The 26,323-nt window shown below is 52.0% G+C and overlaps 11 protein-coding genes across 11 annotated transcripts; 9 read left to right on the top strand and 2 right to left on the bottom strand.

The window, feature by feature from the left end:
- The first annotated feature begins 523 nt into the window (after positions 1-523).
- COCSADRAFT_140845 (uncharacterized protein) lies at positions 524-2,913 on the top strand. The gene is made up of 5 exons (XM_007701128.1): positions 524-962; positions 1,028-1,583; positions 1,637-1,999; positions 2,050-2,252; positions 2,305-2,913. Exons 1-5 carry the CDS (start codon positions 644-646, stop codon positions 2,454-2,456), a joined length of 1,593 nt encoding a protein of 530 aa, XP_007699318.1. The 5' UTR covers positions 524-643; the 3' UTR covers positions 2,457-2,913.
- A 329-nt stretch (positions 2,914-3,242) lies between these two features.
- COCSADRAFT_36111 (uncharacterized protein) lies at positions 3,243-4,878 on the top strand. Its single transcript, XM_007700908.1, has one exon. It carries the CDS (start codon positions 3,482-3,484, stop codon positions 4,652-4,654), a length of 1,173 nt encoding a protein of 390 aa, XP_007699098.1. The 5' UTR covers positions 3,243-3,481; the 3' UTR covers positions 4,655-4,878.
- A 1,866-nt stretch (positions 4,879-6,744) lies between these two features.
- Positions 6,745-8,612, top strand: COCSADRAFT_140849 (uncharacterized protein). Its single transcript, XM_007701129.1, has 3 exons — positions 6,745-7,112; positions 7,182-7,738; positions 7,790-8,612. Exons 1-3 carry the CDS (start codon positions 7,032-7,034, stop codon positions 8,370-8,372), a joined length of 1,221 nt encoding a protein of 406 aa, XP_007699319.1. The 5' UTR covers positions 6,745-7,031; the 3' UTR covers positions 8,373-8,612.
- Positions 8,613-9,124: 512 nt separating this feature from the next.
- COCSADRAFT_189784 (uncharacterized protein) lies at positions 9,125-10,884 on the top strand (the record flags this gene model as incomplete). The annotated part of the gene is given in 5 exon segments (XM_007701130.1): positions 9,125-9,303; positions 9,482-9,673; positions 9,749-10,199; positions 10,319-10,388; positions 10,408-10,884. The coding sequence occupies 5 exon segments, from the start codon at positions 9,125-9,127 to the stop codon at positions 10,422-10,424; spliced, it is 909 nt and encodes a 302-aa protein (XP_007699320.1). The 3' UTR covers positions 10,425-10,884.
- Positions 10,885-11,176: 292 nt separating this feature from the next.
- Positions 11,177-11,729, bottom strand: COCSADRAFT_36113 (uncharacterized protein). Its single transcript, XM_007700909.1, has one exon. The coding sequence runs from the start codon at positions 11,474-11,476 to the stop codon at positions 11,282-11,284; it is 195 nt and encodes a 64-aa protein (XP_007699099.1). The 5' UTR covers positions 11,477-11,729; the 3' UTR covers positions 11,177-11,281.
- A 2,163-nt stretch (positions 11,730-13,892) lies between these two features.
- On the top strand, positions 13,893-14,780 carry COCSADRAFT_159746 (uncharacterized protein; the record flags this gene model as incomplete). The annotated part of the gene is made up of 1 exon (XM_007701131.1): positions 13,893-14,780. The coding sequence occupies one exon, from the start codon at positions 13,893-13,895 to the stop codon at positions 14,778-14,780; it is 888 nt and encodes a 295-aa protein (XP_007699321.1).
- Positions 14,781-15,574: 794 nt separating this feature from the next.
- Positions 15,575-16,575, top strand: COCSADRAFT_159747 (uncharacterized protein; the record flags this gene model as incomplete). Its single annotated transcript, XM_007701132.1, has 4 exons — positions 15,575-15,793; positions 15,849-15,955; positions 16,020-16,428; positions 16,513-16,575. 4 exons carry the CDS (start codon positions 15,575-15,577, stop codon positions 16,573-16,575), a joined length of 798 nt encoding a protein of 265 aa, XP_007699322.1.
- Positions 16,576-17,411: 836 nt separating this feature from the next.
- Positions 17,412-19,268, top strand: COCSADRAFT_36116 (uncharacterized protein). The gene is made up of 3 exons (XM_007700910.1): positions 17,412-17,821; positions 17,880-19,003; positions 19,053-19,268. The coding sequence occupies exons 1-3, from the start codon at positions 17,646-17,648 to the stop codon at positions 19,142-19,144; spliced, it is 1,392 nt and encodes a 463-aa protein (XP_007699100.1). The 5' UTR covers positions 17,412-17,645; the 3' UTR covers positions 19,145-19,268.
- A 428-nt stretch (positions 19,269-19,696) lies between these two features.
- On the top strand, positions 19,697-21,337 carry COCSADRAFT_180762 (glycoside hydrolase family 26 protein; the record flags this gene model as incomplete). The annotated part of the gene is made up of 2 exons (XM_007701133.1): positions 19,697-19,823; positions 19,887-21,337. The coding sequence occupies 2 exons, from the start codon at positions 19,697-19,699 to the stop codon at positions 21,143-21,145; spliced, it is 1,386 nt and encodes a 461-aa protein (XP_007699323.1). The 3' UTR covers positions 21,146-21,337.
- A 13-nt stretch (positions 21,338-21,350) lies between these two features.
- COCSADRAFT_36117 (uncharacterized protein) lies at positions 21,351-22,367 on the top strand. The gene is made up of 3 exons (XM_007700911.1): positions 21,351-21,579; positions 21,643-21,845; positions 21,959-22,367. The coding sequence occupies exons 1-3, from the start codon at positions 21,480-21,482 to the stop codon at positions 22,142-22,144; spliced, it is 489 nt and encodes a 162-aa protein (XP_007699101.1). The 5' UTR covers positions 21,351-21,479; the 3' UTR covers positions 22,145-22,367.
- An 85-nt stretch (positions 22,368-22,452) lies between these two features.
- On the bottom strand, positions 22,453-26,235 carry COCSADRAFT_140865 (uncharacterized protein). The gene is made up of 4 exons (XM_007701134.1): positions 25,458-26,235; positions 24,928-25,357; positions 23,736-24,878; positions 22,453-23,687 (listed from the first exon to the last, which is right to left on the bottom strand). The coding sequence occupies exons 1-4, from the start codon at positions 25,736-25,738 to the stop codon at positions 22,563-22,565; spliced, it is 2,979 nt and encodes a 992-aa protein (XP_007699324.1). The 5' UTR covers positions 25,739-26,235; the 3' UTR covers positions 22,453-22,562.
- Between the last annotated feature and the right edge of the window lie 88 nt (positions 26,236-26,323).

The following is a 26,323-nucleotide window of genomic DNA, read 5'->3' on the forward strand; positions in this document are numbered from 1 at the left end:
ATCACGATAAAGTTGTGCAAGTAACCAATCCCCTTGCACCGGCATACTCGGCACTTTTCCGTTGTGCCGTAGCTTCACATCACGACATATCGGGACGCCCATAACGGGCGATCGGCACACAAGCTTTTCAGCCACAAGTGTAGCCGCAGCGACAAGTCCGCGGCGCCACGACAACGAACTGGGCCGACATCATCATATTCCCTGTTTTTTTTGTGTTCAGCGGTATTTCGCAAGTTTGCGTTGTGGTAGAAATACTTCAGAGTGCATGCATATGCGCGCGTTGGGCGAGGAGATGAACCAAGGGCCAGTCCATGGAGATTAGGGTTTGGCAGCAGAGAAACTTGCAAGCAGGTTGCATCTAGGCCGCCGATAGCGTCTTTCACAAGATGGCAGCCACAGCACGACACGCCTGCAAAGCCGTGCACCCAGCCATGGCGCCCATGACATGCAATGCCGATCTTCAGCCACACCAATAGCACCGTCGCACCCAAGATGAATGGTATTTAGCTCCTAATGACGCCGGCGGCACATCATCTCGTCTGGCTGGTCCAATCTCTTGTTTACTGCTACACCTCTCTTCTGATCGCCCTGCGCCCATCGTCGCGACTTGTTTGCTTCATCAGGGCCGTCATCACCTGTCGAAATGACTTCCCAGGGTCAAGCTGCCGACTACTATGCAGGCGGCGCACCGCCCCAGCAGCCTCAGGGCGCATACTACCAGGGTCAGCCCTACGGACAGCAGCCTCCCCAGTACAATCAGGGCTATGCGCCGCCTCAAGGACCACCTCCAATGCAGCAGAACAACGGATATCAGCAGAATGGCTATGGCAACGAAAAGCAGAGCTTTGAGCAGACATTCAAGCTCGACAAGCCAAAGTACAATGATTGGTGGGCGGGTCTGCTCTTCATCGCCGTCTTTCTGGGTTATGTTGCTGTGAGCGCAATTTCCATTCGAGGATACGGTCAGTGTTCCATCCATCAGTTTGCGATTCGACATGTCAAGGAGAATACTGATGGCCAAATGCAGCGCGAACCAACAGCGGAGGCATCTACGGCAACGATACTAACAACTTTGCGCTCAATTCCAACACGATTATCCTTTTCGCATTCGTTCTCGGCATGGCTACCGTCTTCAGTTACGCGTACATCTGGGCGGCGCGCAAGTTCACCAAGCAGTTTATCTGGATCACTGGGATCCTCAACATTGTATTTGGCTTCGTGACGGCCATTTACATGCTTTCCAGGCGGTACTGGTCTGGAGGTATTGTCTTTCTGATCTTCAGCATCTTCTACGTCTTCTGCTTCATCAGCTGGATTCCTAGGATCCCGTTCAGTGTGCTCATGTTGCAGACTGTGATTGATGTGTCGAAGAAGTACGGACATACCTACCTTGTCTCGTTGGGCGGCGGTATTTTTGCTGCGGCACTGGGCGCATGGTACTCGGTTACGCTGGTTTCAATTTATGTCCAGTATACACCAAACGGAGCAAATTCCAATTGTAGGAATGGCGTTGGCGATTGCGGCAATGGCAAGGTTATCGGCCTGCTCGTCTTTGTCACATTTGCCATGTACTGGATCTCGGAGTAAGTGGTCATAGTCCAAGCGCGGACGGATTCATTTGCTAACAGCAGAATAGATGGCTGAAGAACACTATCCACGTCACCATTTCCGGTGTATATGGCTCGTGGTTTTTTGCGCCCAATGCTATGCCTCGAGGTGCAACTCGGGGTGCGTTCAAGCGCGCCATGACATACAGTTTCGGCAGCATCAGTCTTGGAAGCTTGCTTGTGGCCATTATCCAGTTCCTGCGACAGATTTGCTCCGCTGCTCAACGTAACGCATCCGGCGAGGGAAATCTGGTCGGGACAATCCTGTTCTGCATACTCGGCTGCGTCATCTCCCTTCTGGAGTGGGCGGTTGAGTTCTTGAACAGATATGCGTTCAGCTACATCGCACTCTACGGAAAGAGCTATATTGCGGCTGCGAAGGATACGTGGAAGTAAGTGCTGAGAAGACGATAAATTTGGGGTAGCAAGCTGACTTTCTCAGGATGATCAAGGATCGCGGTATCGACGCGCTCGTCAACGAGTGCTTGATCGGACCTGTGCTTTCCATGGGCGCCACCTTCATCGCATACGCATGTGCACTGCTGGCCTACCTGTACCTCATCTTCACCTCTCCTGCGTACAACGCGGATGGAGGCTACACGCCGGTTGTGGTGGCTTTTGCTTTCCTGATCGGGCTGCAAATCTGTAAGTTTGATGGTAGAGTGGTGAGTGATGGACGCCTACTAACTATCAGCAGGCAAAATCTTCACGACGCCGTTGAGCAGCGGTATCGACACGATTTTTGTTGCCATGGCGTGGGACCCCGATGTCCTCATGCGCGAGCACCCGGACCTCTACCACCGCATGGTAGCTGTGTACCCACAGGTCCAGCAGGCCATCCACGCCTAGGGTCGAGCTATGCACCGAGCCGGGGCTTTTGGTCAGCATCTGGAGCCCAACTAGATATAATAATGTTTGACATCACGCGATATCCGCAGTCATCGATCACGATCATTTGTTGCGCAGTTTTTCACGATGGTCGTTGCCCATGGCGGGGCACCCCTGGAGGAAAAGGCTGACCAATTGGGCTTAGCGCAAACTACCGGCGGGAGAAGGAAGCGATTGCTCCACTCGGGGCCTAGTTCGTCGATGACGTATGACGTCTTCGTGCTTGATGCGCCCACCCACCAGACGATGCCATCGAGCCGGAGTGTGTATGTAGTCCTGTTGAGCATCACACGACGGGGCACTGCGTCCACGGCCGAGAAGGTGTTCCTGGCCCTCGAGGGCTGTATTGAGGCTCGAGTGAGACTTTTTATGTAGCATGTACATGACTGAGGTATTAATCTAATGTCGTTTTCGCCCGTCCATGGAGCCCCTCACCCACGCCCGACGCGTTCATGTGTGTGTGTGTGTGTGCGTGTCCAAGCCTCGCGCGTTCGTGCCTACCGTCATAAGCCACATTGGCGACCCAATCGGGTGCCCACAAACATCGTCACCGCCTTGCGGGGGTCTCTGGCTACCCTCCCAACACATAAGTAAACACGTACTCGTTGGCCGGTGACGCTCTCTCGCCCACGCAATACTGCACGCTGAAGCAAGCACCTGCAACGCCGCCCAGCCGCCGACTCGTCTGGCCAGGTAAGTCCTGCTCTCACTGCATCTGCACGAGCTGCCTGCCTTCACTGCATTGCTCCAAGCCCCGCCTTGGCTCCTGCTACACCTACAAATACCCCACCAAACGCGCTCTCCTGCTCTGCTCAACATCCAAAACAAAACCCCTCTCCCCTCTCCCCCTCCAGTTCCCCCACCCCACCTCGTCTTTCTCCTTCTCTTCACCACACCTTGCTTTCAGTCTGAACAGACCAAGTTAACGCTTGCCTCCAGCAACACAACCCAAAATTCCACCTGCCCCTCAATCACACACCTCCATCATGTCCTACGAGAAGAAGGCAGTCCACTTTGGCGGTGGCAACATCGGTCGTGGCTTCGTCGCCGAGTTCCTTCACAACTCGGGCTTCGAGGTCGTCTTCGTCGATGTCATGGACTCCATCATCGAATCCCTCCAAAAGACCCCCTCATACACTGTCACTGAGATTGGCGATGATGGCGAGCGCAAGTTCACCATTGACCACTACCGTGCCATCAACTCCAAGCACGAGATGGATAAGGTCATTGACGAGATTGCTTCTGCCGATGTCGTTACCTGCGCTGTCGGCCCCAACATCCTCAAGTTTGTTGCTGAGCCCGTTGCCAAGGCTATCGAGAAGCGCACTCTTGATTACCCCCTTGCCGTCATCGCTTGCGAGAACGCAATCAACGCTACAACCACATGGAGGGGCTTCATCGAAGGCAAGCTGAGCGATGAGACCAAGAAGAACATCGATAGCAAGGCCCGCTTCGCCAACTCGGCTATTGACCGAATTGTCCCACAGCAGCCCGAGAACTCTGGCCTCAATGTTGTCATTGAGAAGTTCCACGAGTGGTGTGTCGAGCAGAAGCCATTCGAGAACGGTGGCAAGAAGCCAGATGTTAAGGGCATCCACTACGTCGACAACCTCGAGCCCTACATTGAGCGCAAGCTCTTCACTGTCAACACTTCACACGCCACTGCCGCCTACTACGGACACCAGAACAAGATCAGCTACATCCACGAGGTTCTCCACGACAAGAAGCTTCACGACATTGTTCGCGACGCTGTTAGGGAGACTGCTCACTTGATCATCAACAAGCACGGCGTCAGCGCCTCGGAGCAAGACGATTATGTTGAGAAGATCATCAAGCGCATCTCCAACCCTGTCCTCAAGGACAACGTAGAGCGTGTCGGCCGTGCTCCTCTGCGCAAGCTCTCCCGCAAGGAGCGATTCATCGGTCCCGCTGCTCAGCTGGCCGAGAGGGGTGACAAGGTTGATGCTCTACTTGGCGCCGTCGAGCAGGCCTACCGCTTCCAGAACGTCGAGGGTGACGAGGAGTCTGTCGAGCTCGCCAAGATTCTCAAGGAGAACTCAGCCGAAGAGGCTGTCACCAAGGTCAACGGTATCGAGAAGGACCACCCCCTATTTGACCGTCTTGTCGCCATTGTCAAGAAGGTGCAGAGTAGCAGCTGAATAACCGCCGGTAAACTCTAGGGAGTTGCCTCTGTGGCAAACAAAAAAGAGATAAGACAACAAGGACCACGAAGGTTCATATATGGTGGGGAGGATCAACGATGCCTTCAGCAATGGCTTCATTTGGCACAGTTTCGACCAAAAATATGACATTGACGGGGATAAATGTCTTACATAATGAGAGTATGATATGAATAATGAAATATACCCATTACCTATACCCACCTGTGTCTTGTTGTTCGAATTCATCATGGTCTTGTTGTCACCTGTCATTGCTTTGAGCACCTACCATCTTGATGCATGTCAGTACAATGTCAACACACCCACTCTGCATTTCCCTCTGAGACATTGGGCTGACCTTGACTGTAGCCTGGAGCGATATCTTCTCTTGCAAGTAGGTAGTACGTAGGGCTGATAAACACGACGTCCATGATCGGCAGTTAGTGTCAGCGTAGCCAGGATATACCCGGTTAATTTTGTAGAAACCTCGTATTCAAAAGCGGAAACTCTGCCACGAGGCCGAGTACCGGTAAGACTGCTATTCTATCCAGGTAGTTATATGTACGCCTTATTACTGTCAAAAGTGCTGCCTAGTAGGCTTGGACTTGGTATCGTGACACGTCGTATATGTGTAGCTGGTAATTCAAGTGGAGAGATTGCTGGGAGACACATCTCCACAATATTTCGATGGCGTATTTGTAATGTTTATGCTTGGAACGAAGACAGACAAACTTATTAGGTTTGACGTTGACAATAGTTCATGTACCTCAAACTCCTTACTAGTAAGTAGCTTAATGGGCACGCAAACCCAATCACAAGCTATGCATCAAATGGTTTTCTTATTTCTCCTATGCTCATTGGCAAAACTACCAACTAATTCAATAGAAACTGCCGTACAAAGTCTAGTTATCGCGATCGGCGTTTCTTGAAGTGAGATGGGGAAGGTTTCCACCCAGACACAACATGTTGGGAGAGCGCGGAGCTTCGTAGTGCTTGTGTCCATTATGCTTTTAATTGGCTAGTAAGTACGCCAAGAAAAAGATATATGAGATATACGTAACCACAAGTGGAGGCTGTGTCCATACATATGCACAGAAATGCGGACGATATTGCACGGGCCCCGAGTATGCCGATGAGGGGACACCGAGTATACACAATTCACATCAGGCGCCCATCGCGATTCGCATGATGGATATGTGGGATCGCAGTCCATGTCGAAACGACTGGAAAGGCTTGGTCGCAAGGCTGAAACGCAGTGGTAGCGGGCTCGGTCGGCGGGAGAATGGCGGGAGAATTGAGTTGGCTCGTTGTACTGGCACTAGGCCTGAACTGGTCCGCCAAGCGCCGTATTCTTATTACAGCCCCTCTGGCGGAACCAAGCAATTCCCATTAGCATTTTTTTAGATATGCTGCACCAACACACTACCTCAGGGGCACTTTGGTGGCGGTGCGACAGCCACAGGCATCCTGGCGACATACCACTCAACATCTGACCATAGCAGTAGCTTCAGCCTGATATAGTTTATTATGCAAGCAGGATTCATGGCAGTGCTGCCAAGTACTTGGGCGCTACACCGATATGCACTTTTGAACATGGCTTGTCACAAGACCTGGCGCTAGCCCTCCCGACATGGAGACGTTTTAGACGATCAAATCTTCTCCGATGCACTCCCCTTCCCCTTTTCGCCCTGGACCCATGGATATCGACCAGGTTCCAATCGTCCGTTGACGTCAGCTCACTGTACACCTGGTCTTCCCCAAGCAGTCTTGGCAGTTCTGCAAAGCCAGCGCCAGCAAACCCTTGCGGTTAGTCATATGAAGGGCTTCAACATAAGCACGCGACACTGCCAGGCTGAGGATGACAGCAGTATTGTGGCGGCAAATCGGACTAACAAAGGAGATGTGTGTGGCCTGACTGCAGCTGGTAGTCCATCGACTCGTCGTCCACGACCAAGTCCCCGCCCATGCACGCGTGAAAAAAGGTGGAGCCTCTGGTCCACAATACGTCGCTCGCGTATGCGTATTGCTAGACCAGGGAGTCAGGCCTCCTTTGCTCGGCATCCGGCGGACTTGCACGCGACCCGTTGGCGGCACCGAGTAAGTAAAGCATCCTGCTTGCTATTCTTGACATGTCCGCTTGATCTAAACTATATGCTTCTTGTTTTTTTCCCACTCTACTCCTTTCCCTTTGTTGAGTCAACAGACCCTCAACTTGACCGTCATCCGAGACACGACTGTTCCAGGGGGATACTAGAGTGTCGTCTGCCCACCGTTTTCTTGTTTGCATCAGCCTTTCCATCATAGCTTTCATGAGATAGCATTCCGGCCGCATCATCTACAGTACCACTGTGCCAAACTCGGGTACAACCAATACAAAATGGCAAACTCTACACTACCAGATGATGGCCAATGGAACAGCAAACCAGCCTGGAAGCTGCCAGGATGGTGCGAACCAGTCGTACGTCCCCGAATCACACAGCAGAGTCTGCATGCGAAGTGCGGTGTACTAACATGGCTATGTATCTAGATGGTCGCCAGCATTCTCTTCTTCGCCATGTTCATTACGCGGAAACGAAACTACAAAATATTTGCTGCACCCTCGAGTAGAAACGGCTACCTCGATGACGCACCAAACGATTCGATGGATCACCTTCTCCAACAGTCAGACAGCGACAGCGACTTCGACGACGTCTATGCAACCAAGAACCCAAGTGCACCCAAGGTCCGGAGTATTGGCTGCTGGAAGGTTACTACACCCAACACTTCGCGCTTCCGCAACAACATACACAGTCGCATACTGCAGCGCTTCCCGTTTTTGATCGAGATGTTTTACTGGGTCATCAACTATGCCTTCTACCGCATGACGGCAATTGCATCGGCTAAGCTTTTTGCTGGACGAGGCATCTGGGACGTTTCGCAAGAACACGGAATTTCAGTTTTGGAGGCAGAGCAATTTGGCTTTCTAAGCTTCTTGTTCCCGCTCCGGGAGCGCGACGTTCAACAGTGGTTTATGCATGGACACCAAGATGCGCTTACTGTGCTGAACAAGTGCTATGCGCTGATTCACATCCCCGGCACTGTGGGGTAAGGAACATGTTTGGGAAGTTTTACTAGAGTAACACTGACATTTGGCAGCTTCATCTGCTGGTATTACTACGTCGCCCCCTCATTCGATACCTTTGCTATCGCTCGCCGGACGCTCACGCTCACGAACTTCTGCGCCTTCATGACCTTTGTTATATTCCCGTGCATGCCTCCGCGATTACTGCCTGCTGAGTACGGCTTCCTTGATACTGTCCGCCACGACGATGCACAGAGTGTGTGGATGAGTGGCAAGTTTGTCAACCAGCTTGCTGCGATGCCTTCGATGCATTTTGGATATGCATTCTGCATCGGCATGACGCTCATCTACCATTCCGGCCTGTTCCGCCGCACCTTGGAGCCAGGCGAGGTTCGCAAAAACGCATTCTGGAAGATCTTCTACCTCATCCTTGGCATTGGATATCCTTCATTCATCCTCACCGTTATTGTCGCTACCGCCAACCACTACTTTATGGATGCGCTCGTAGCCACGTGCTTCGTGTTCTTTTCCTTCTTCTGCAACAAGGTCTTTTACGTCTTCATTCCCCTCGAGGACCTTTTGCTGTACGTTATCCGAGCAGACAAGCCAGTACCCACCACCGGTGATCGCTACCGCGAAAACAGCGGTCGTTTGTAGGTAGTGGAAATTTGATAGCGTTTCGCAAGCCTTCATTTCGCTTCTACATTAGCTATATAGCGCCATTTGTCGGTACATATGTACGCAATCTTCTTTTGCATTTCACGGAGCACGGAATCACGGCTGGAGTTTGAATGACAACCCCAAAATACCTACTTTTTCGATTATTAGATATACACAAGTCACCAGGGTGGAAACACATAGCTATTTGAGATCATAATAGTATATATGAACTGAGTTGTTTCTGCCAGTGTCTTGATCATGTGCTCAAATCAGACAAATTTTGACGGCTTCACAGTCGTGCATGTACATAGAGATATGGTTGTCGATAACGTACCACTGAGGGGTGATGAGTAGCGCGAGCTGAGCTTGTTCCTGCGTTAGCGTGTAAGCAACGCGTTGGAGCTTCCCTGGCATTCCCAGCATCACGCCTAACCACTCTCTCTTAGCCAGCCACCTCGCAACCACGCACCCGCCCTCCACACTGTGAGCTGGATTAGAATCGCTACTTTGTTTCAATTACTGTAGCGTAATTTTGCTTTTACGGGAAATGTTTTTCTAAAAAGTAAAAGAGCAGCACTGCAGTCCATCTCTCACTTGGTGGTTCTGCGCTGACATACGGGAAGATCTTTCACAAGCTAATTTGCATCTGAACTTTGTCGCGCACCTCCACTTGCTTTCCTTTTATCTATATCGCGTGACACATATTTTCGCGCTGTCCGAGCATCATAAATACAGAGGACACATTTGCCATGGCGGATGTTGAGCAACAGGCGCCTGTTGAGGGCACACCAGTCGAGGATGTAGAGATGGAAGGCGCAGCTGATGCTGGCGCTGGCGCGGACGAAGGTGCTGGCGAAGAGACGGCTTTGGCTGATATTGAACTTGAAGCGCCTAAGCTGGTTTCATTCTCAGAGAAAGTCATACCGGGGTAAGATGTAGGTGTTGCAGACTGGCACGCTGGGTGAGGCGTTGGGTGCAAGAGCGCCTGAGACACAATGAGATGCGCGCCTACATTTTCTCACAGCTTGCTTAGGGGGGGCCAAAAATAAACATATGGGGGAGCAAACGAGAGAATAAAAAGGACATGCATCTAACGCGCTCACCAGCCTGATCAAGAGTCCAATCGTAGAAGTCGTTGCTGGATTCGGAGAGACCTGCACCACATACTCAGCACACGAGGCTGTTCTTCTCAAGTCGCCCGAGTTTGGCAAACATGTCGAAAAGTTTGCGCCAGGGGGTGATAAAATAGCACCCACAACAGTGGCAACATGGCTTGTACAATGTTCAGCTGACACCACGTTAGCCGCGCCAAATTGTCTTTTCAGACTGTGACATAGACGCCATGGGCTCCATAATCGAGTACCTCTACACAGGCGAATACTTCCCCAAAAAGTCGTCTTCAGCACGCGACGCCTCCCTCGAAAAGGACCCGCGCCAACCAGAAATCGACCACGAGGGCGTCGGCCTCCTGTTCCACGCCCGCAACTCTCCGAGCTAAAACCCCTCGCACACTCCAAAATCCACCGCGCCGCCTCCACCGCTAAAGGCGAACTCGCATACGCCCGTTACGTGTACAAGGAATCCGACCCGGAAGACACTACTATCCGCAAGCCCGTCGCTGCCTTCTGGGCTACGCGCAGCTACAGCCTACGACACGACGCAGAGCCAGAGTTCAAGGCAATATGTCTCGAATTCCCCCAGTTCCCGTACGATGTGCTGCAGCTGGTGCTTGATCAGCGGGAGAAGAAGAGGGGCAGGGATGATACGCCTGCGCGGAGTAGTGGGCCGAGCGTTATACCGGGCAGTACGAGGAAGAAGGCGAGGGTTAGTCAGGTGTAAAAGTTAAGTTGGGGGGGGGGGGGGGTGCTGGGGAAATATGATGATTGAATTTATTTCATTGTTGGGCTTTTTTCTTTTGGAGTCTTTCTCTCTCAATCTTTTAGATTTTTGACAATGTTTTTTTAGAGGAGAAGGAGGATTCATATTGCATTGTTAGGTTGAAAGTATATATGTGTACGTACGTATGGGGTAGGGGCATTTGGATACTGAGTGAGGCGTATATATGCCATGCCAATATAACTAGTTACCTTTCTCTGGCCGACGTCAGCCATACTATCCATCTTTTTTTTTTGCATAAAAAGTTTACTTCGGTAGTTGTTGCGGCACTTTTTTTTCCAGTCTAACCCTCGGTCGAAGTAGTTTCTGGCATGTGAACATGTGATGTTGATGTTTTTGTCCTGGGGTGAAAAACTACGTGTAACATGTGCAACAAAACAGCCAAGACGAAAATGGCGGAGTTTTGCTTAATTCGTGTGTGTGGGGGAAAGAAAAGAAGATGCATGCTGCTGCAGAGAAAGAACTGGTGGGGACGTGTGGAAGTCGCCTTTTGAATTTTGATCACGTACGTATGTATGAAGGTGGGTATTATGTATGCAAGTCCAAGTAGCCTTGCTGTAGCGTGGAAATCTATGCTGCTTTTATCTTTGTTGCATATCGAGACGAGCAAAAGAAAAGGGAGAAAAATAGTGTTTCTTCTATGAGTCAGGAAGGGAATTGAGCAAGTCAAACAAGGTTTTCTTCAGTTGCATCACTGGCTTGTGATAATAGGTCGAGCGGACGACAGAAAGGACAGGGAACAGGCATTGATACCATACAGACCAGTCGGAGCCACATTACCATTGTAGGCATAGTAGAATGGAGAAGCTACTCGGAGTTATTTCGACAAAATCAATACGTACTTAGCTCATGTATATATCTATGTAGGTAGGCACGAACAACAGTGACACATATATTCGTCGTATACGAGCACCCCCAGTCACGCCGTCGGTCTCAAGGGCGGTCAACAAGTTTGTGTTTTTTTGTGTGCTAAAGGACTCGGGAGACTTTTGTGTTTTGCAGTGAGGACCTTAGGCCAGGACTACTGCATGGAATCTTGCTTTGGAGCCAAGCCAGTCATGTACGGTGACGTTTTTTGCGGGAAACTGGGGGGATGCAGGGACGGTGGGAGTGGTTGGGGTGTGTTGCAGATGGGACAGATGGCGCAATGTAGGGCGCTGGAGAGTGTTCTTGTTGGGCCGCCAGTGAGTGATTGCAGGTTGCATTGGTTCGTTGGATTTGCTTGGGTCGTGGCTGGGACTGAGTGCCTGTTGGATGAGAGATGGGGAAAGGGAAGAGGTGGGTGAGCAGTGTGCTGGCTAGTTAGTAGCTGGATGAGTTTGGTTGGTTGGCTGATAGCGAATGCCGGCCTTTGTGTAGCGGACATGCACGCTCCGCTGTACCGTACGTTGGGTTTGCCGGCGAGATTACCACTGTGCTACTACTGTAGCAGAAGGGCAAATCTGACGGGCCCAAGGCATATTCAACGGTCCAGCGGGACTATAATGGGCATGGACCCAAAGACATGCAGAACAAACAAACGGCTGGGATCCGTTCGATTCGACTCCCGTGACCAGTGACCTGTGGCCTGGGACAAAGGCCGGGCGGTCGGGCGTCGATCGACCATGGTGTCAGCGATGGCAGCGGAGAATGGGGGGTGTTGACATGTGTCAATCACTTCCGCGTCTGGCAGCGTGAGGGCGGACGCGGACCGGCTGTGGGCGAGTGCAAGCCGCCACCTGGGCCGGGCAGTCTGCGCGAACACGTGGAGGTGCATGTGCTCGGCATGTCCATGATTTGCGTGTGCATCGATCCGCTGCAACGTAAGCGATGCGAGGGCTCGTGAAACCACCGCCCGGCTCCGCGACGCAGCCAGATGGGGAGGTTGATGTGCAGTGCGGGCGTGGAGGAGGGTGTGGAGTGAGTGGTGGGTGTGGATGTGGGCGAGAGAGGGTGTGTTGCCTGCACAGTGGGCGTGGTGCATAATCCTAATCCGACAGAGGCTGCATTCGCTAGGGCCATTCCCCGCGCTGGCACCTTGTGCAGAGCGAGCGTGAGAGTATGTGGTATGTTAGTCAGTGAGTAGATACATGTGCATGTATGGGTGCATGTACTCTACTGTACGGGAGGTGGTCACGATGGCAGATGTCGAGGGGCGCCAGAGGGAGGGGGGCGGCGGGGAGGCAAAAGACGGGGCAAACGACTTAATGGGCGAGCCGAGAACACTGCCGCGGCCGCCGTGTGAGTGCATGTACATAGTAGAGTGCGTACTCTATTTACATATGTACACATATGCGTGCGTACATTACATAGAAGCAGCCATGTAGTGTGTACATAGATCCATAGTACTAGTACATCCACAGCACTAACATGGGCCGCCCTGCCCTCCCTTTCTCCGACTCGTCTCTGCTTACAATATTGCCAAAAGGCTTCTTTGCTTCTTCTACCGCCTTACTGGACCCTGCAGCTCGTCTGCAACCCCCCGCAGCCCGCACTGCCCTGGCCTGCCCTGGCCTGGCCTGCCCAATATCCAGCACCGCTTCCTCCAAGCAAGCCCATGGTCCGGAACGCGCTCCGCAATCCTTTTCCCCTCGTCGCCCTCTTCCCCCCCCCCCCCCAGAGCTAAAGGCCGCATGCATGTGCTCATCCCGTTGCTTCTTGCTTAACAAGGCAGCCAACCGCCAATCACGCCCGCCACGACCCAGACGCTGCTTCTCTCTGCTTTTTTTCCTCTCTGCTGCTCTCCTGTCCCTCATGTCCCTCTTCTGCCTATACTGACTGTCCACGGCCCGGTGGGCCAGCGCTTTGGCCCTTTTTGCTCTTCACGAGACCCGCTCCTGGGCCCTGTGGCCCACCTTTGACGCCCACTAGCCCTCCACGTACCTTTGCGCCCCGACCCACACGCTGCTTGCCTCCTACTCTACCCTCCGTGCCTCAAGCCTCCCTAATGACTTGCGCCCGCTCTACCAGCAGCTAAGCCAGCTAGCACACAGTTGCCCTTCCATGGCCTCCCTGCCTGCCATATAGCCCCGGCCCTCGGAAGGACGCGTCGTCTGGCTACAGGTCCGACCATCTTGTTTAAGACAAGTTCACTTCCTCCTAGCGTCACTTGACCTACAAACCACGCTCTGCCCCGAGCTATCGTCTATCGTGTCTTTCAGAATCTTCATATCACCACAACTCTGCCGCTCAGACATATCCCCTGACCATCTCTGCTCCTCCTCCTCTTATTGTCTACCCACGCCCACCCTTCCAACTCTACCACCGCCTCTGTCAAATCAATCCTCTCTACCAGTCCTCAGTCTCAATTGCAACCTGCATACCCAGCCCAAAAAGGGCAAGAAAAAATAAGTCATAGCAAAAAACTCGGTTCATATCTCTCTTCACCACATCCCGCTGTAAGTCCGAGCAACGCCCATGACTCTCCACCCAACGCATGCTGATTCCATGCAGGCATTTCACATAATCACTTGGCCCTCTCTCTCGACACACTTTCCGTCTGTGTGGTAAATCGGTAGACTTCGGCGCCACGTCATAAATCCACACGTCCAAATGATCCAAGTCTGCTACCCTACCCCTCCTCTCAAGACCGTGCATCCGAGGCGACTCGTCCTCGCACCGGTCATACAAAATCAAACAACAATGAATCCTCCAACAGCACCAAACCCAGCTGGAGACGCGGGTGTTCTCCCAGAGTTCAACAGCCTCAGCCTCCAGGACGCACCATCACCACCAGTGAACGATGACGAGCTCGACGTTCTCAGCATGTCACGCGAGACGGCCATGAAGTTGATTGCACGCTCCATCATCGCCATAGCAAACGCCGCCGGTGACGTGCCAGCCACGCCACCGCTGTCGCGACCGGCAACACCAGGCGGTCGGGAGACGCAGGTCATTCGACAGCACCGAAGAACCTCTTCTAGACCCGCCACGCCTATACCCGCCGAAAAGGAAAGCCACCAGCCTACGGAACTAGCTCCGCCAGAAGCGAGCCACGACGAGCCCGTCACCATTCACGACATCGGAGCCGGAGCGCAGCCCGAGGCGGTGCAACGGGCCAACATGGCGAGGAAATTCTTCTCCAAGACGGTGCCAAAGGTGGGCGTGGAAGAGTACATGAATCGCATCCAGAAATTTTGCCCGTTATCGACTGCAGTCTGGCTAGCGGCTGGGTCCTACATGCTGCGCCTGTGCGTTATCGATAGGAGCGTCCCACTGACTTATCGCACCATGCACCGGCTTATCTTGGCCTGTGCACTGGTGGCGATGAAGGCGCTCGAGGATCACCGATGGCCTCAGAAGCGCTTTGCGGCTGTAGGCGGCGTCGACGAGGCAGCCCTCAGCCGCCTGGAGCTGTGTGTCGAGTTCTTACTGTCGTTTGACGTCCAGATCTTCACTCCAGAGAAGCTCCGGGAATTGACACTGCAGCTACAAAAGGCGGGTCAGGCGGCCACGATGACGTGCCGGCTGCCAACAACTTTTAACCTTCGATTGGGTACCCCCAAGATGCGTAATGCGCAGGTAGCGTGAGTGTTGGTTACAAGAGAGATAGAGATAGAGAGAGAGAGACAGAGAGAGAGACAGAGATGTGTATGCAGAGACTGAGCGGACGCAAGATGAAGCGTCATTCTCCTTGTTGTTTCGAGTTTTCAGGATATCCCCCACCTTGAGCATGAAATCGGCGTTTGGGTAATAGCAAAACAGAGGCATCGAGATCGAGCCTAGGCAAGCGGGTCATTGTGTACTATAGACACCAAATAGGTGCATAGGAAGAAATGTTGAAATTCGTTGGCGCGCAAACGCACGAGCCCACTTTTTGACGGTTGTTTGTGGAGACCCGAATGATGTACTCTAGATTCAGGTACCGTTCCAGTTCCAGAGTGAGGACTGCCGGTGCCAAGGCTGTGCGGGAAGTCTATCAATCGCGGCTTACGCAAGATTGGAATGCCAATAGTCATCGATGCTGGCGCCGTTGATCAGCAAGCTCCACCTTGCGGCTTCGACTAGGCACCGCTATCAGACAACTACACAAGAACATGGCATTTTTTTGCGGTGCGTTGTGTCGTGTTGAGGCTACGCAATGACATGCGTGCGCATCCCTGTTACGGGCAGGTTTTAGCTTGCGCGGCAACGACGATCGTGTGCCCCTGGGGCGCCACAGTCTCGTTGAACGAGTCCGGACTTGCTGCACACTTCACGCTCTGGGTACTAACAAATACCCGCCTCGTCCACGCCTCCACCTCCACCGCTGCGGTACACAGAGTCGCAAGTTCGCCTCGGCCACTCGCTCCATTGTCGCTCCCCCGTCGCACACTACGCCCACCATGGCACGGATACTCGTTCCCTTCGCTGCAGTCGTCGCCACCTTATCTCCTCTCGTACACGCTGGCATCAAGTTCACTGCCCCCGCGCCTGGTTCTACGGTTGTCGCTGGCTCTGCCATTACTGTACAATGGCAGGAAACCGACGCGGGGCCCAAACTTGCGGACCTGAAGGCTTACCAGTTGCAGCTGGTAGTTGGAGGTAACAAGGGCGAGGAACAAGTAAGCTGAGCTTGGGGCAACGAGCATAGCGGTCGTATGCTGACAGCTCTACTAGATGATCGTGACTACCATTACCCCGAGCGGCTTATTCTCGGCGGGTAACGCAGCTTCAGGAAGAGTAGAAGCAGCTGTATCAGAGGATCTCAAGGATGCCAATGCATAGTACGTGCACCGCCCCAGATTCCTCAACCCTTGCTCTAGCACAAGACTAATGCCGGCATCGCAGCTTCGTCAAGATGATTGCAACTGGCAAGACTGGCGACGGCCAGTACGTCGTCTACTCTGATCGCTTTTCCTTCTCCGGCATGACTGGCAAGAACATCCTCAACCCGACTGTGAAAAAGGCCGCCACCGCCGTCACTGGTACAGCTGGACCGGCAAGTGAAAACACTTTGACCGATAAAGACCCGGCGACTGCTGGTGATCTATATGCTGTCGAATACACAATGCAGACCGACATCACTCGTTATGCGCCCATGCAGCCTGTACCTGGCACCAAGGTTACTGCAACCAACACCAAGCCACTGTACCCTACCAGCAGTGTGAGGATTGCCAAAACCAAGCTGCCGACTCCTAGCCAGGTGATGACACTCACGGCCACACAGACATTTTCTACCAAGATGAGGGCGAATACGGTATGTTATTCGAATGGTTGGCAACGAGCACACGCAGTCTTTTGTGCTTAGCCCAATTGGGAATATTTGCTAACTGTTCTATAGGTTGCCCCGGCGCCTCATGCCACCGACGACATGGCCAAGTTCCTCAGGCGTTGGCAAGACTAGATGGCCTTTTGTTTGTTGAAAGATATCAGTCCTCCAGCTTGATGGCTGGCCGCAACCGAACCATTGTTTCTAGCATCGACATTTGCACATCGCCGTAGAGCAGACTAGTGCGGGGTGTTGTGGCCGTGGACCTATAACCCATAGAATAACCATGTCGTGCCATTGTTCGCTTGGCTGCAACGCCTGCAGGATCGTTTTGTTTCACTGCATCTTTATACCTGAACGATAAAAGGAATACCCGATTTTGGGCAATGCCATGGCACGGCGTAGGTGTTTGGAGCTTGCTTGTTTTTCTTGATGGCTAGGCTAGGGGTTGTTGGCACGTTGTAATAAAGTTTAAGAAATTTATAGACATGATTACGTAGTTTCACGCGCACTAGCGGATGCATCAAACGACAATGTTATAATATTGTTTTTACCAAACACAGCTTTCTATGACTCCCATCATTATCGCAGTAACCAGTTGCTAGGTGGAATCACACCTTCCTCATCTATAAAAGCTCGTGAATCGCATAACCGCGACTACCCGTCTCTTGGTCCGACGGAATACCCGGATTAAAACAGCTCCTATCGAAACAAAGCTACCATCTGCAATCAGCAGTATTCACCGCGACGTAGTTTAACAAATATAAGTTTGGTTGTTCGTATCTGTTTGGCGTATGACATATTAAAGTAATTTTCGTAGAGAAGAACACATCATTCTATCATACTAGTGTACAGTTAGATCTCATCAACATTACGCTGTTTTGGTGGGTGTGGTTTTTATCCGAGTATTTCGTCGGACTAAGAGCCGCGCCTGCTAGACTCGAGTCTCACCACCCCACCCACCCCACCTTCCTAACCCGAGCTATCTTTTGCACCTAATCAACTGACGAGGCAGCTCCTACAGGTCACGCCCCCTTTCCCTTCTTATGTACAACATCTTACCCCAAATCAGTCGCTCCCTTCGACACACCCTGCGTACTACCGCTGCACGAACTTCGCAACGACGATTAGCGAGTTCCGCAACTGCAACACCGTGCTTATACAGTCTATCTACAGAGAGTGACAGTTGGATCAACGTGACCAAAATGGCCGTTGCTGAGAACTACGACGAGGTCCTCAAGGGCAAGTACCCAGCTAAAGAGCATGCGAAAAAGGTCAAGGAGTGGTTGGTGAGCAAAGGCGGGGATAAGAATGGAACGATTTATCTGGAGGCTCAGAAGCAGAAGTTGAATGAGGACAACGATGGAGAAGCGCCATTCCGGTACGGATAACAAGACGAACCATGTGTGAGGGACCTATGCTGATCACTCCGCCTCTAGACAGCGACGCTACTTTTTCTATCTCAGTGGTTGCGAGCTTCCAGACTCGTACCTCAAATACGAGATGGCCACTGAGAAGCTGACACTTTACGTACCTCCTGTACACCCGGATGAGGTCATCTGGTCAGGTCTGCCAATGAGCCCAGAGGAAGCAAAGGCGAAATACGATATTGACGAGTGCTTCACCACCGACGAGCTAAATTCGCACCTTGCCAGCACATCCGAGTCATCACAATCAACAATTTATGCCATCCCAGAGCAGGTATCGGACCACGTTACCTTCATCGCGTTCAAGGAAAAGGAGTTTACCCAACTCAAAACGGCCATTGAGTACTGCCGAGTTATCAAGACGGACTACGAGGTTGCGCTTATCCGCAAGGCAAATGTCATTTCTACTGCAGCTCACGTAGCCGTCATGAAGGCCGCTTCCAAGGCGCAAAATGAATGCGAGCTCGAAGCAGTTTTCCTCAAGGCCTGCGTTGAGCGCAACGCAAAGAACCAGGCCTATCACTCCATTGTCGCTGCAGGGGAGCACGCAGCCACACTGCATTATGTCCATAATGCTGCGCCAATTACAAACCAGAACCTTTTGCTGCTGGATGCTGGATGCGAGCTCGACTGCTATGCGTCAGATATCACACGCACATTCCCTATCAAAGGCACATTCACAGCAGAATCTCTGGCCATCTACAAGATTGTTCTTGACATGCAGCTGCAATGTATCAGTGCACTCAAGTCTGGCGTCGTGTGGGACCATGTCCACGAACTTGCTCACAAGATTGCTATCAAGGGGCTCTTGGATCTCGGTATCTTGAAGGGAGATGCAGAAGAGCTATTCAAAAAGAGAATCAGTGTAGCGTTTTTCCCACACGGCTTGGGCCACTACCTCGGAATGGACACTCATGATACTGGCGGCAACGCAAACTATGCAGACAAGGATGTCATGTTTCGATATCTCCGGACACGAGGGGCGCTACCAGAGCGCAGCGTAATTACTGTTGAGCCCGGAATCTACTTTTGCAAGTTCATCATTGAGCCATATCTCAAGGACGAAGAGAAGAAGAAGTATATCGATGAAAGTGTGTTGGATAAGTACTGGGCGGTGGGAGGAGTCCGGATTGAAGGCAAGTGATGGTGGTTTAAACGAAATTCTGCGGAGCTAACATGATTTAGATAATGTTCTCATTACGAAGGACGGGGTGGACAATCTGACGCCGACACCCAAGGATGTTGATGACATAACCCAGCTGGTCAAGTCTGCATAGGTTGTGAAATACGTTTATGGCGAGGCAAAGCCATGTCTAGCGCATATAGACATGAATTTATCATTTCCGATGAACGAGTATAAAGACCTTCTACGCATGGTATAGTGTTACTACCCTACAGCAAGGCACGGGCAATATTTCCCAATCACATGGACTAGCAGTATCCTCCATCCGAGATGCTCGTCTGTATTTCCTTTACGGGCCCGGAGTGTGGTGGTCCGTTTTGCATTGATTGGTGGGCATGACATCCTTGCCCTTTTCGCCTAGTTCATTTAGCGATATTGCCATAGTCACGTTAAGTGTGGGAACCCCCCGTTTTTGGCCTCTGTCTAGGTCTCTTGTGGAGAGGTTTCAAAGGTGGCATCATGTATGCCAACCCTATCAAATTAAACTAGTATCGAGGCACGGAATGGAAAGTGTCCGGGCTAAAGGGCTTGATCAAGAGGTTGCATGTGTAACGAGAGTGATGGATGGGATATATAAATGAAGAGCTGGGGTGAGTGTGTGGTAGGTACGCAGTGATCAGGTGCCTTGTTTTTTTTTAGAGAAAAGATGTTTGGGCCACTTCTTGCTGCTGCGGCTCTCTTTGCGCTGGCTGTAGGTCAGAAGGTTACTCTTCAGGCGGAGGATGCTACGCTCTCTGGTACCACGGTTGGCTCTTCAGTTGCTGGCTTCACAGGTAAATCAGTTTTCACTGTCTGAAACTTACTTGTGCAATTCCACTAAATCAGTGTTTATCTAGGAACCGGATACGTAGAAGGCTTCTCGGACGCCACGGATAAAGTTACGTTTAACATCACCAGCCAAACCGGGGGTCTGCACGACCTCGAGTTGATCTACAACGGACCCTATGGCGACAAGTTCACCAACGTTGTCTTTAACAACGCAGGCGGCAGCCAAGTCAGTCTTCCCGCGACCACGAAATGGACAACTGTACCGGCCGGTCAGGTGCTGCTCAAAGCAGGCATAAACACAGTTGAGATCCAGAGCAACTGGGGCTGGTACCTCATCGACGCCATCACCCTTACGCCCACTGCCCAGCGACCTCCTCACAACATCACTACAACCCCTGTAAACCCCAAAGCAAATGCCAACGCCAAAGCGCTCCTCAAATATCTCGTCAGCATCTACGGCAAAAAGATACTCTCAGGCCAACAAGACCAAGCATCTTTTGACTGGGTAACCACCAACGTCGGCAAGACACCCGCCATCCTCGGCCTCGACCTAATGGACTACACCGACTCGCGCACTTCCCGCGGCGCCTCCTCAAAAGACATTGACCACGCCCTCGCCTTCGCCAAAAAGGGCGGCATCGTAACCTTTGTCTGGCACTGGGGTGCACCCACAGGCCTCTACGACACAACCGAGCAACCATGGTGGTCCGGCTTCTACACGCGCGCCACAGACTTTGACATCTCCACCGCCCTAGCCGACACCAAGAACGCGAATTACACGCTGCTAATGCACGACATCGACACCGTCGCCGCTCAGCTCAAGAAACTCCAAAGCGCAGGCATCCCCGTCCTCTTCCGACCGCTGCACGAAGCCGAAGGCGCATGGTTCTGGTGGGGCGCCAAAGGCGCCGCGCCAGCAAAGAAACTGTATCGGATTCTATACGAGCGCCTGACCAACGTGCACAAGCTGCACAATCTCATCTGGGTCTGGAACTCGGTTGCCGCCGACTGGTACCCGGGCGATGATGTCGTCGATATCGTGTCTGCGGATACGTATGCGCAGGGCGACCACGGACCGCAGTCTGCAACGTACAATGCGCTTTTGAAGCTGGGCACGCGGCAGAAGATTGTGGCGGCGACAGAAGTCGGGAGTGTCATGGAGCCCGCGGATTTGCAGGCGTATCGCGCGGATTGGGCGTGGTTTGTGGTTTGGGGGGGAGAGTATATTAGTGGTGGGGCGTGGAATAGTGTCGAGTTGTTGAAGAGGGTGTATAGTGATGCGTATGTTTTGACGTTGGATGAGATTCAGGGGTGGAGGAAGAAGTAAGGTAGAGTAAATGTTTTTTTGGGGGATTTATATATGTATGTAGGTTGGTTGGTTGGTTGGTTGGTGGTGGAGGTTGTGGTTGGAGATGTGGGATGAGAGAGGCTAGGCTAGATGAGGAAGGAAATCTATGTGTTAGCCTAGGGCTGTGCTTTGTGCTTGCCCGCTTGTACTAGGCACACAAGTAAGCGGGGCTATGTGTTTGTGTGAATGATTCATACATAAGCATCTACCTCAACTATTCTTCTCTCTTTCTTGGAAAGTTGTACTTTTTTTTCTTCTCAATTCAACCTCTTTTCTTTTTTGATACATACTTGAGTACTAGGATAATATCGCAATGTCGGAAGCTCAGCGCCCCAAAGTTGGTGTCGGCGTCATCATCCACGACGAGGCTGGCAACATCATCATGGGCGAGCGCGCAGGCAGCCACGGCGCGGGTACGTTGCTCGATTCTCTTCTTTACCTCCTCCTGTCTATCTCTGGTTGAAACTTTCCCAAAGGCACATTCCAATGTCCTGGCGGCCACCTCGAATACTCTGAATCCTTTGCCGAAACCGCAGCCCGCGAGGTCCTCGAAGAAACCGGTCTCGAAGTCGGCAACATCAAGTTTCTAACCGCCACAAACGACGTGTTTGGTGAGAGCAAACACTATGTTACTATTTTTGTCACGTGTACGATTACGGGAGAGGATAAGGTGGCAAAGGTACTATTCCCTCCTTCTTCCTTCTTCCCCCTCCCCTTTCTTTTTCTATGCATTTTCCAACGATGTGCTTCTCCGGGGATTTAATAGCTGGCTGATGATTGTGACATGATAAGCCGATGGAACCACACAAATGCGCAGCATGGGAGTGGGTACCGTGGAGCCAGATGTGGGCTTGGGCTGGTGAGCAAGCAGCGGCTGAGAAGGAAGGCAGGGAGGTGAAGAGGAAAATGTTTTTGCCGCTTGTGAATCTTTGGAGAGAGTATCCGGAGTTGGAGTTTGCGTTGAGTGGGAAGAGGTAAAGGGAAGAATGAGGGATGCTAGAGGTTCCTTGCTTTGCTTGATGGCCCATGTAGTAGGGTATGTGATTCTCTTGGGCTGAAAAAAAAGCTAGACTTGCTAGGGGTTGCTTTCCACCAAGCAAGTTGAAACAAACTGACTTTTGGTGGATCTGGTCTCTACGATTGTGGGGGCATGATGAGATAGCAAGTCATGTAAACTTGTATAACAATGCCTAAAAAAAAACAAAATGTCTAGCCTGCACTCAACAAAAGTTCCACTCATGTCTTAAATGATCATCACAAAACAGAAGTCAAGAAGTAAAAGAAATACATCCAATTACGATGCTAACTCCATCTACGAAACTACCTCCTATTCACTAAACTAACATAAATTCACCCTTGCATCCCCTTCCTTTCCCCACGCATCTTTCTACTACCCTCACTTCCAACCGCTCAACCCTGCCCAAGGATCGTGCGCTCCACCCGCACCTTGATTCTGCCCTCCCTGCCTCTGCGGATGAGTGTAACCCCCTGTTCCACTTGGGTATCCAGGCTGAGAAAAATGGCTGTAGTCTTGCTGATGGCTTGGTGGGGGCCCAGGTGGTGGGGGAGGAGGAACGTAACCTTGCGGCAGGTTAGGTGGCTGTGGCGTACCACTCCACTGTTGCTGCTGCTGTGGAGGCTGACCCCAAGGCTGGTGTTGTTGATGCTGAGCCGGCGGTGGAGAAAAGAATTGCTGATGCGCAGGGGGAGAAACGGGGTTGTATTGGTTGTGTACTGCAGGGTTATAGCCTGAAGAGGACTGCGACGGCTGTGATTGATGGGCGTATTGTTGCTGGTAGCTCTCTCGTCGTGGAGGAGCTTGGTTGTAGCCTTGCTGTGGCGACATGTACTGCTGGGTTGGGGCTGTGGTAGCGGGGTAACGGGGCGTGACAGGTGGTGAGGCTGCAGGATTATACGCTGCGTGACTAGCCCCTGAGGTTGATGGGTAACTAGGAGTTGATGACAGTGGTGGCGGTATGCTCTTCTTTCGGCCTGAGCCCTGTGATACAGGTGAACCAGAAGGTTCCATCGACATCCTTTCCATGAGTTCCTTCATTCGTTGCTGTTCCTGGTCTGCGCCTTGCGCCTTGTTCCGCTCCTCTATCTTCGAGAGAAGCTGTCCGCCTTCCCCTCTTCGGTTATTAACAAAAGTTTCGACATTCTTCGACAGACTCGAGACAGTATCCTTCATCTCTGAGTAAAAGCTTTGGGCACGTGACAAGCCAGCAACAAGATCATTGAAGCTCTGGTACACTCTCCGGTACTTGGTCATGACCATATTCCGTTGTCTCGAAAAGGCCTCATATTTGCTCTGCTCAGATCGTACGCGTTTGTCTTTTAGCAGGTCTGAGTATGTACGTGTGAGTTCCTTGAGAAGGGACGCTTGTTTGTGATTCGCCTGCAAGATGCGGTTTTGGTGTGGCCGGAACTTTTCAAGCTCAGCTTTGAACAACTGCGCCTCTTGGTTTGCAATTGCTTTCTTGTTGAGTATGAGAACATTGGAGATGTCGTCAGAGTGAACCTATCCGGTTAGTAAAGTGCACCTCAAAACTTGAGTTGGCATGCCTACCTTGTCTTTGAGGTCCTTCAGTATCTGCATCCTCTCCTTCTTGACAAGATTCAGCTTCCGCAGGATATCCTCAACAGCGCCAATCTGGTCTGTAACTGAAGGACCCTCATCAATGTCCTCATCAATCAGACTGCCTTCAGTTGGCCTGGGGCTTTTTCCCTTGGTTGCACCAGCCTTGACCATGGCTCTCGAGTATAGCACATCCGCTTCATCAGTCTCACCGGCTGATCGCATTTCGTCAAAGTCGGCTTCATATTGGCGGAACGTGCTATAGAGCTGAGCATCACTGCTGCTTGCCTCTTCAACCGCTCCACGATAATTCCTGATGTCGCTCCGCAATGTCGAAGTTAAGCGTGAACTAGGTTGCTGCGTCCATTCTGCTCCGTACTTTGATCTCATCTTCTCGCAAACGCTTTCTTCCATGTCCAACTGTTTCATACTCGACTCCAGTGAGTTGATAATCTCAGATTTGTCGCGATCCAGTTGCTCAAAAGCCGCTCCAAACGATTGGTGTCCGGCAAGCTCCTCGCACCACATTCTGAAATCATTGTCGACCATCATATCCTGATCCATACCCCCTCTTATGACATTGAGACTATCAGGCAGCTTCAGGTAATCCAGACCAGCAGCCATCTCGTCGTTGGCTACTTCGACTCGTTCGCTCTCCGCGCGGATAAGTTTGGCTTTCTCTTCGTCGTATAGACTAGCTGACTCAGTCACAGCTAGAGGCACAATCTTCTGGAAAATGTCTGGTCCGATGATTCTCTGGATGTCTTGGCCCTGGTATAGCTCGCTGACGGGTATCGCTTTCGCCGCAGGCATCTTCGACACTGGCGTAAGCGATGCCTCATTTGGAATACCCTGGTGGTAGATGAAGTCGTTGTCTTTTGAAAACTCGGCCAGTTTCTCCTGTACATTCGCTAAATGCTTTTTAGTCATCTCCGATAGTATGCTACCCGTATCTGAGGCGAGATTTGAATTGGCAGGTGCATTGTTAGGAAAACTGCCTGCCGCTCGAGTCGCGTCTTTGGCGCTTGCCTCAGCGACCTGAAGTCTACAGATTGCGACACCGTGTGAGTTTGCGTCATCGTCTGCCAGGGCTTGATAGTACTGGGCCAAAGAAGCCATATGGTGTGATTTGATCTGTTGAACAGTTAGTCTTGACCTTCAAGTATGGCTGTGATGCTCCTACCTGGCAAACCAATAGCCAAACCTTCTCAAACACAGCATTGGTGACATTCTCCTGTGCGCCTTCTGTAGCCTGTGTATACAAAAATGCAGCCTGGCTCGCCAATTTCGCGAGCAAGCCAACCTTCTTTCCATCTGCAATCTGCTTCTCTAGAAACACCTCTTGCGCCTGCGCTAGCATGATGGCAATCAGCGTCTTGACAGTCTCCCGGCTAAGATCAGTCGAGGGTGCGTGGAGGAAGTTCTCGTTGATGTATGTGAACATGCCGGCGGATGCCTGGAAGGAGTGATACGCAGTCTTGAGCCCCACATCCTCATGTCTGTTCTGGTGGGCGGCGTGACAGGATAGGACGGCTGAGATGTTGAAGATGATGCTGGCCTTTTCGTATGCGAGCGAGTATTGCGAGGTCGGCTTGTGTGTAAAAGCATCGAACCTGTCGTCTGTCAGTGGTGGCTGTCCTACATCTGCCTAATTTGTGTCCGCCTTCCATGTATACTACTCATGTATCTGCAGCAACACTTCCACAAACGTACCACGTAAAGCTAATCTTGATGTGGTTCTCATCCACTGGGAATCTCAAATCGAGCAGTTCCAGCTGTCCGTAGTAGCGATAGAGCAGATCCCTCCCCGCTGCACTGTCCTTTCCGGCGCCTCTCATGTCCTGGCGCAGGCGATTCAACGTGGCGCATTCTTCCGAGTAACGTTCTGGGTCGTCGCCGTACGTGGCTCGTATGTACTGTTTCAGTGGAGCTATCCAATCAATCTCGTTGGTCTGCTTGAGCGGGACCGAAATCATAGGTATTTGGGTCGTCATGATGGGCAATATATGCGCAGTGTCAGGCGCTGCTGGGCGCGTCTTCAGAAGAGGTATTGTCGCAGAAGTGGGCTGGTCGTGTCCCTCGGGCAGCGATCAGCGATCAGCGATGACGGTGACGGGCGACAGGCAACGAGCGACAGGCGACAATGCGGGAAGTGGGTTCTGGTAGGCCTTGGACAGGACGCTAGGACAATGGCTCCAGCACCGTATGCGCAATGTTCGTGGGCCAATGTCGCGGGTGTTCTTGGAGTCGTAGCCAGGCAATCACGCAGCAAATGGAGTGGCGGACATGGGGGCATGCAGCACAGCGAACGATGATGCGTTGTTGGTCGGAGCGGGCTGTTCACCGAGGCACAGCTTGGTCAAGCCGCATAGGGCACGTATGCGAGCGATTGCGTTGCGGCACGGTCAAAGCTTATATGGTCGCGGTGTTGCAGTAGCTAATGCAGTGCCGTTGGTGAGCTCCGGAGGTGTCGACGACATACGGCGAAGCAGGAGCACGAGGACGAGGTAGCCGTTGGTGGGGGCCCTGCCAGGCACATGCATATAAGCAACACCAGACCCGCGCCCTCGCCAGCCCGT

The sequence above is a fragment of the Bipolaris sorokiniana genome (genome assembly GCF_000338995.1).
Source record: "Bipolaris sorokiniana ND90Pr unplaced genomic scaffold COCSAscaffold_6, whole genome shotgun sequence".
Classification (NCBI taxonomy): domain Eukaryota; kingdom Fungi; phylum Ascomycota; class Dothideomycetes; order Pleosporales; family Pleosporaceae; genus Bipolaris; species Bipolaris sorokiniana.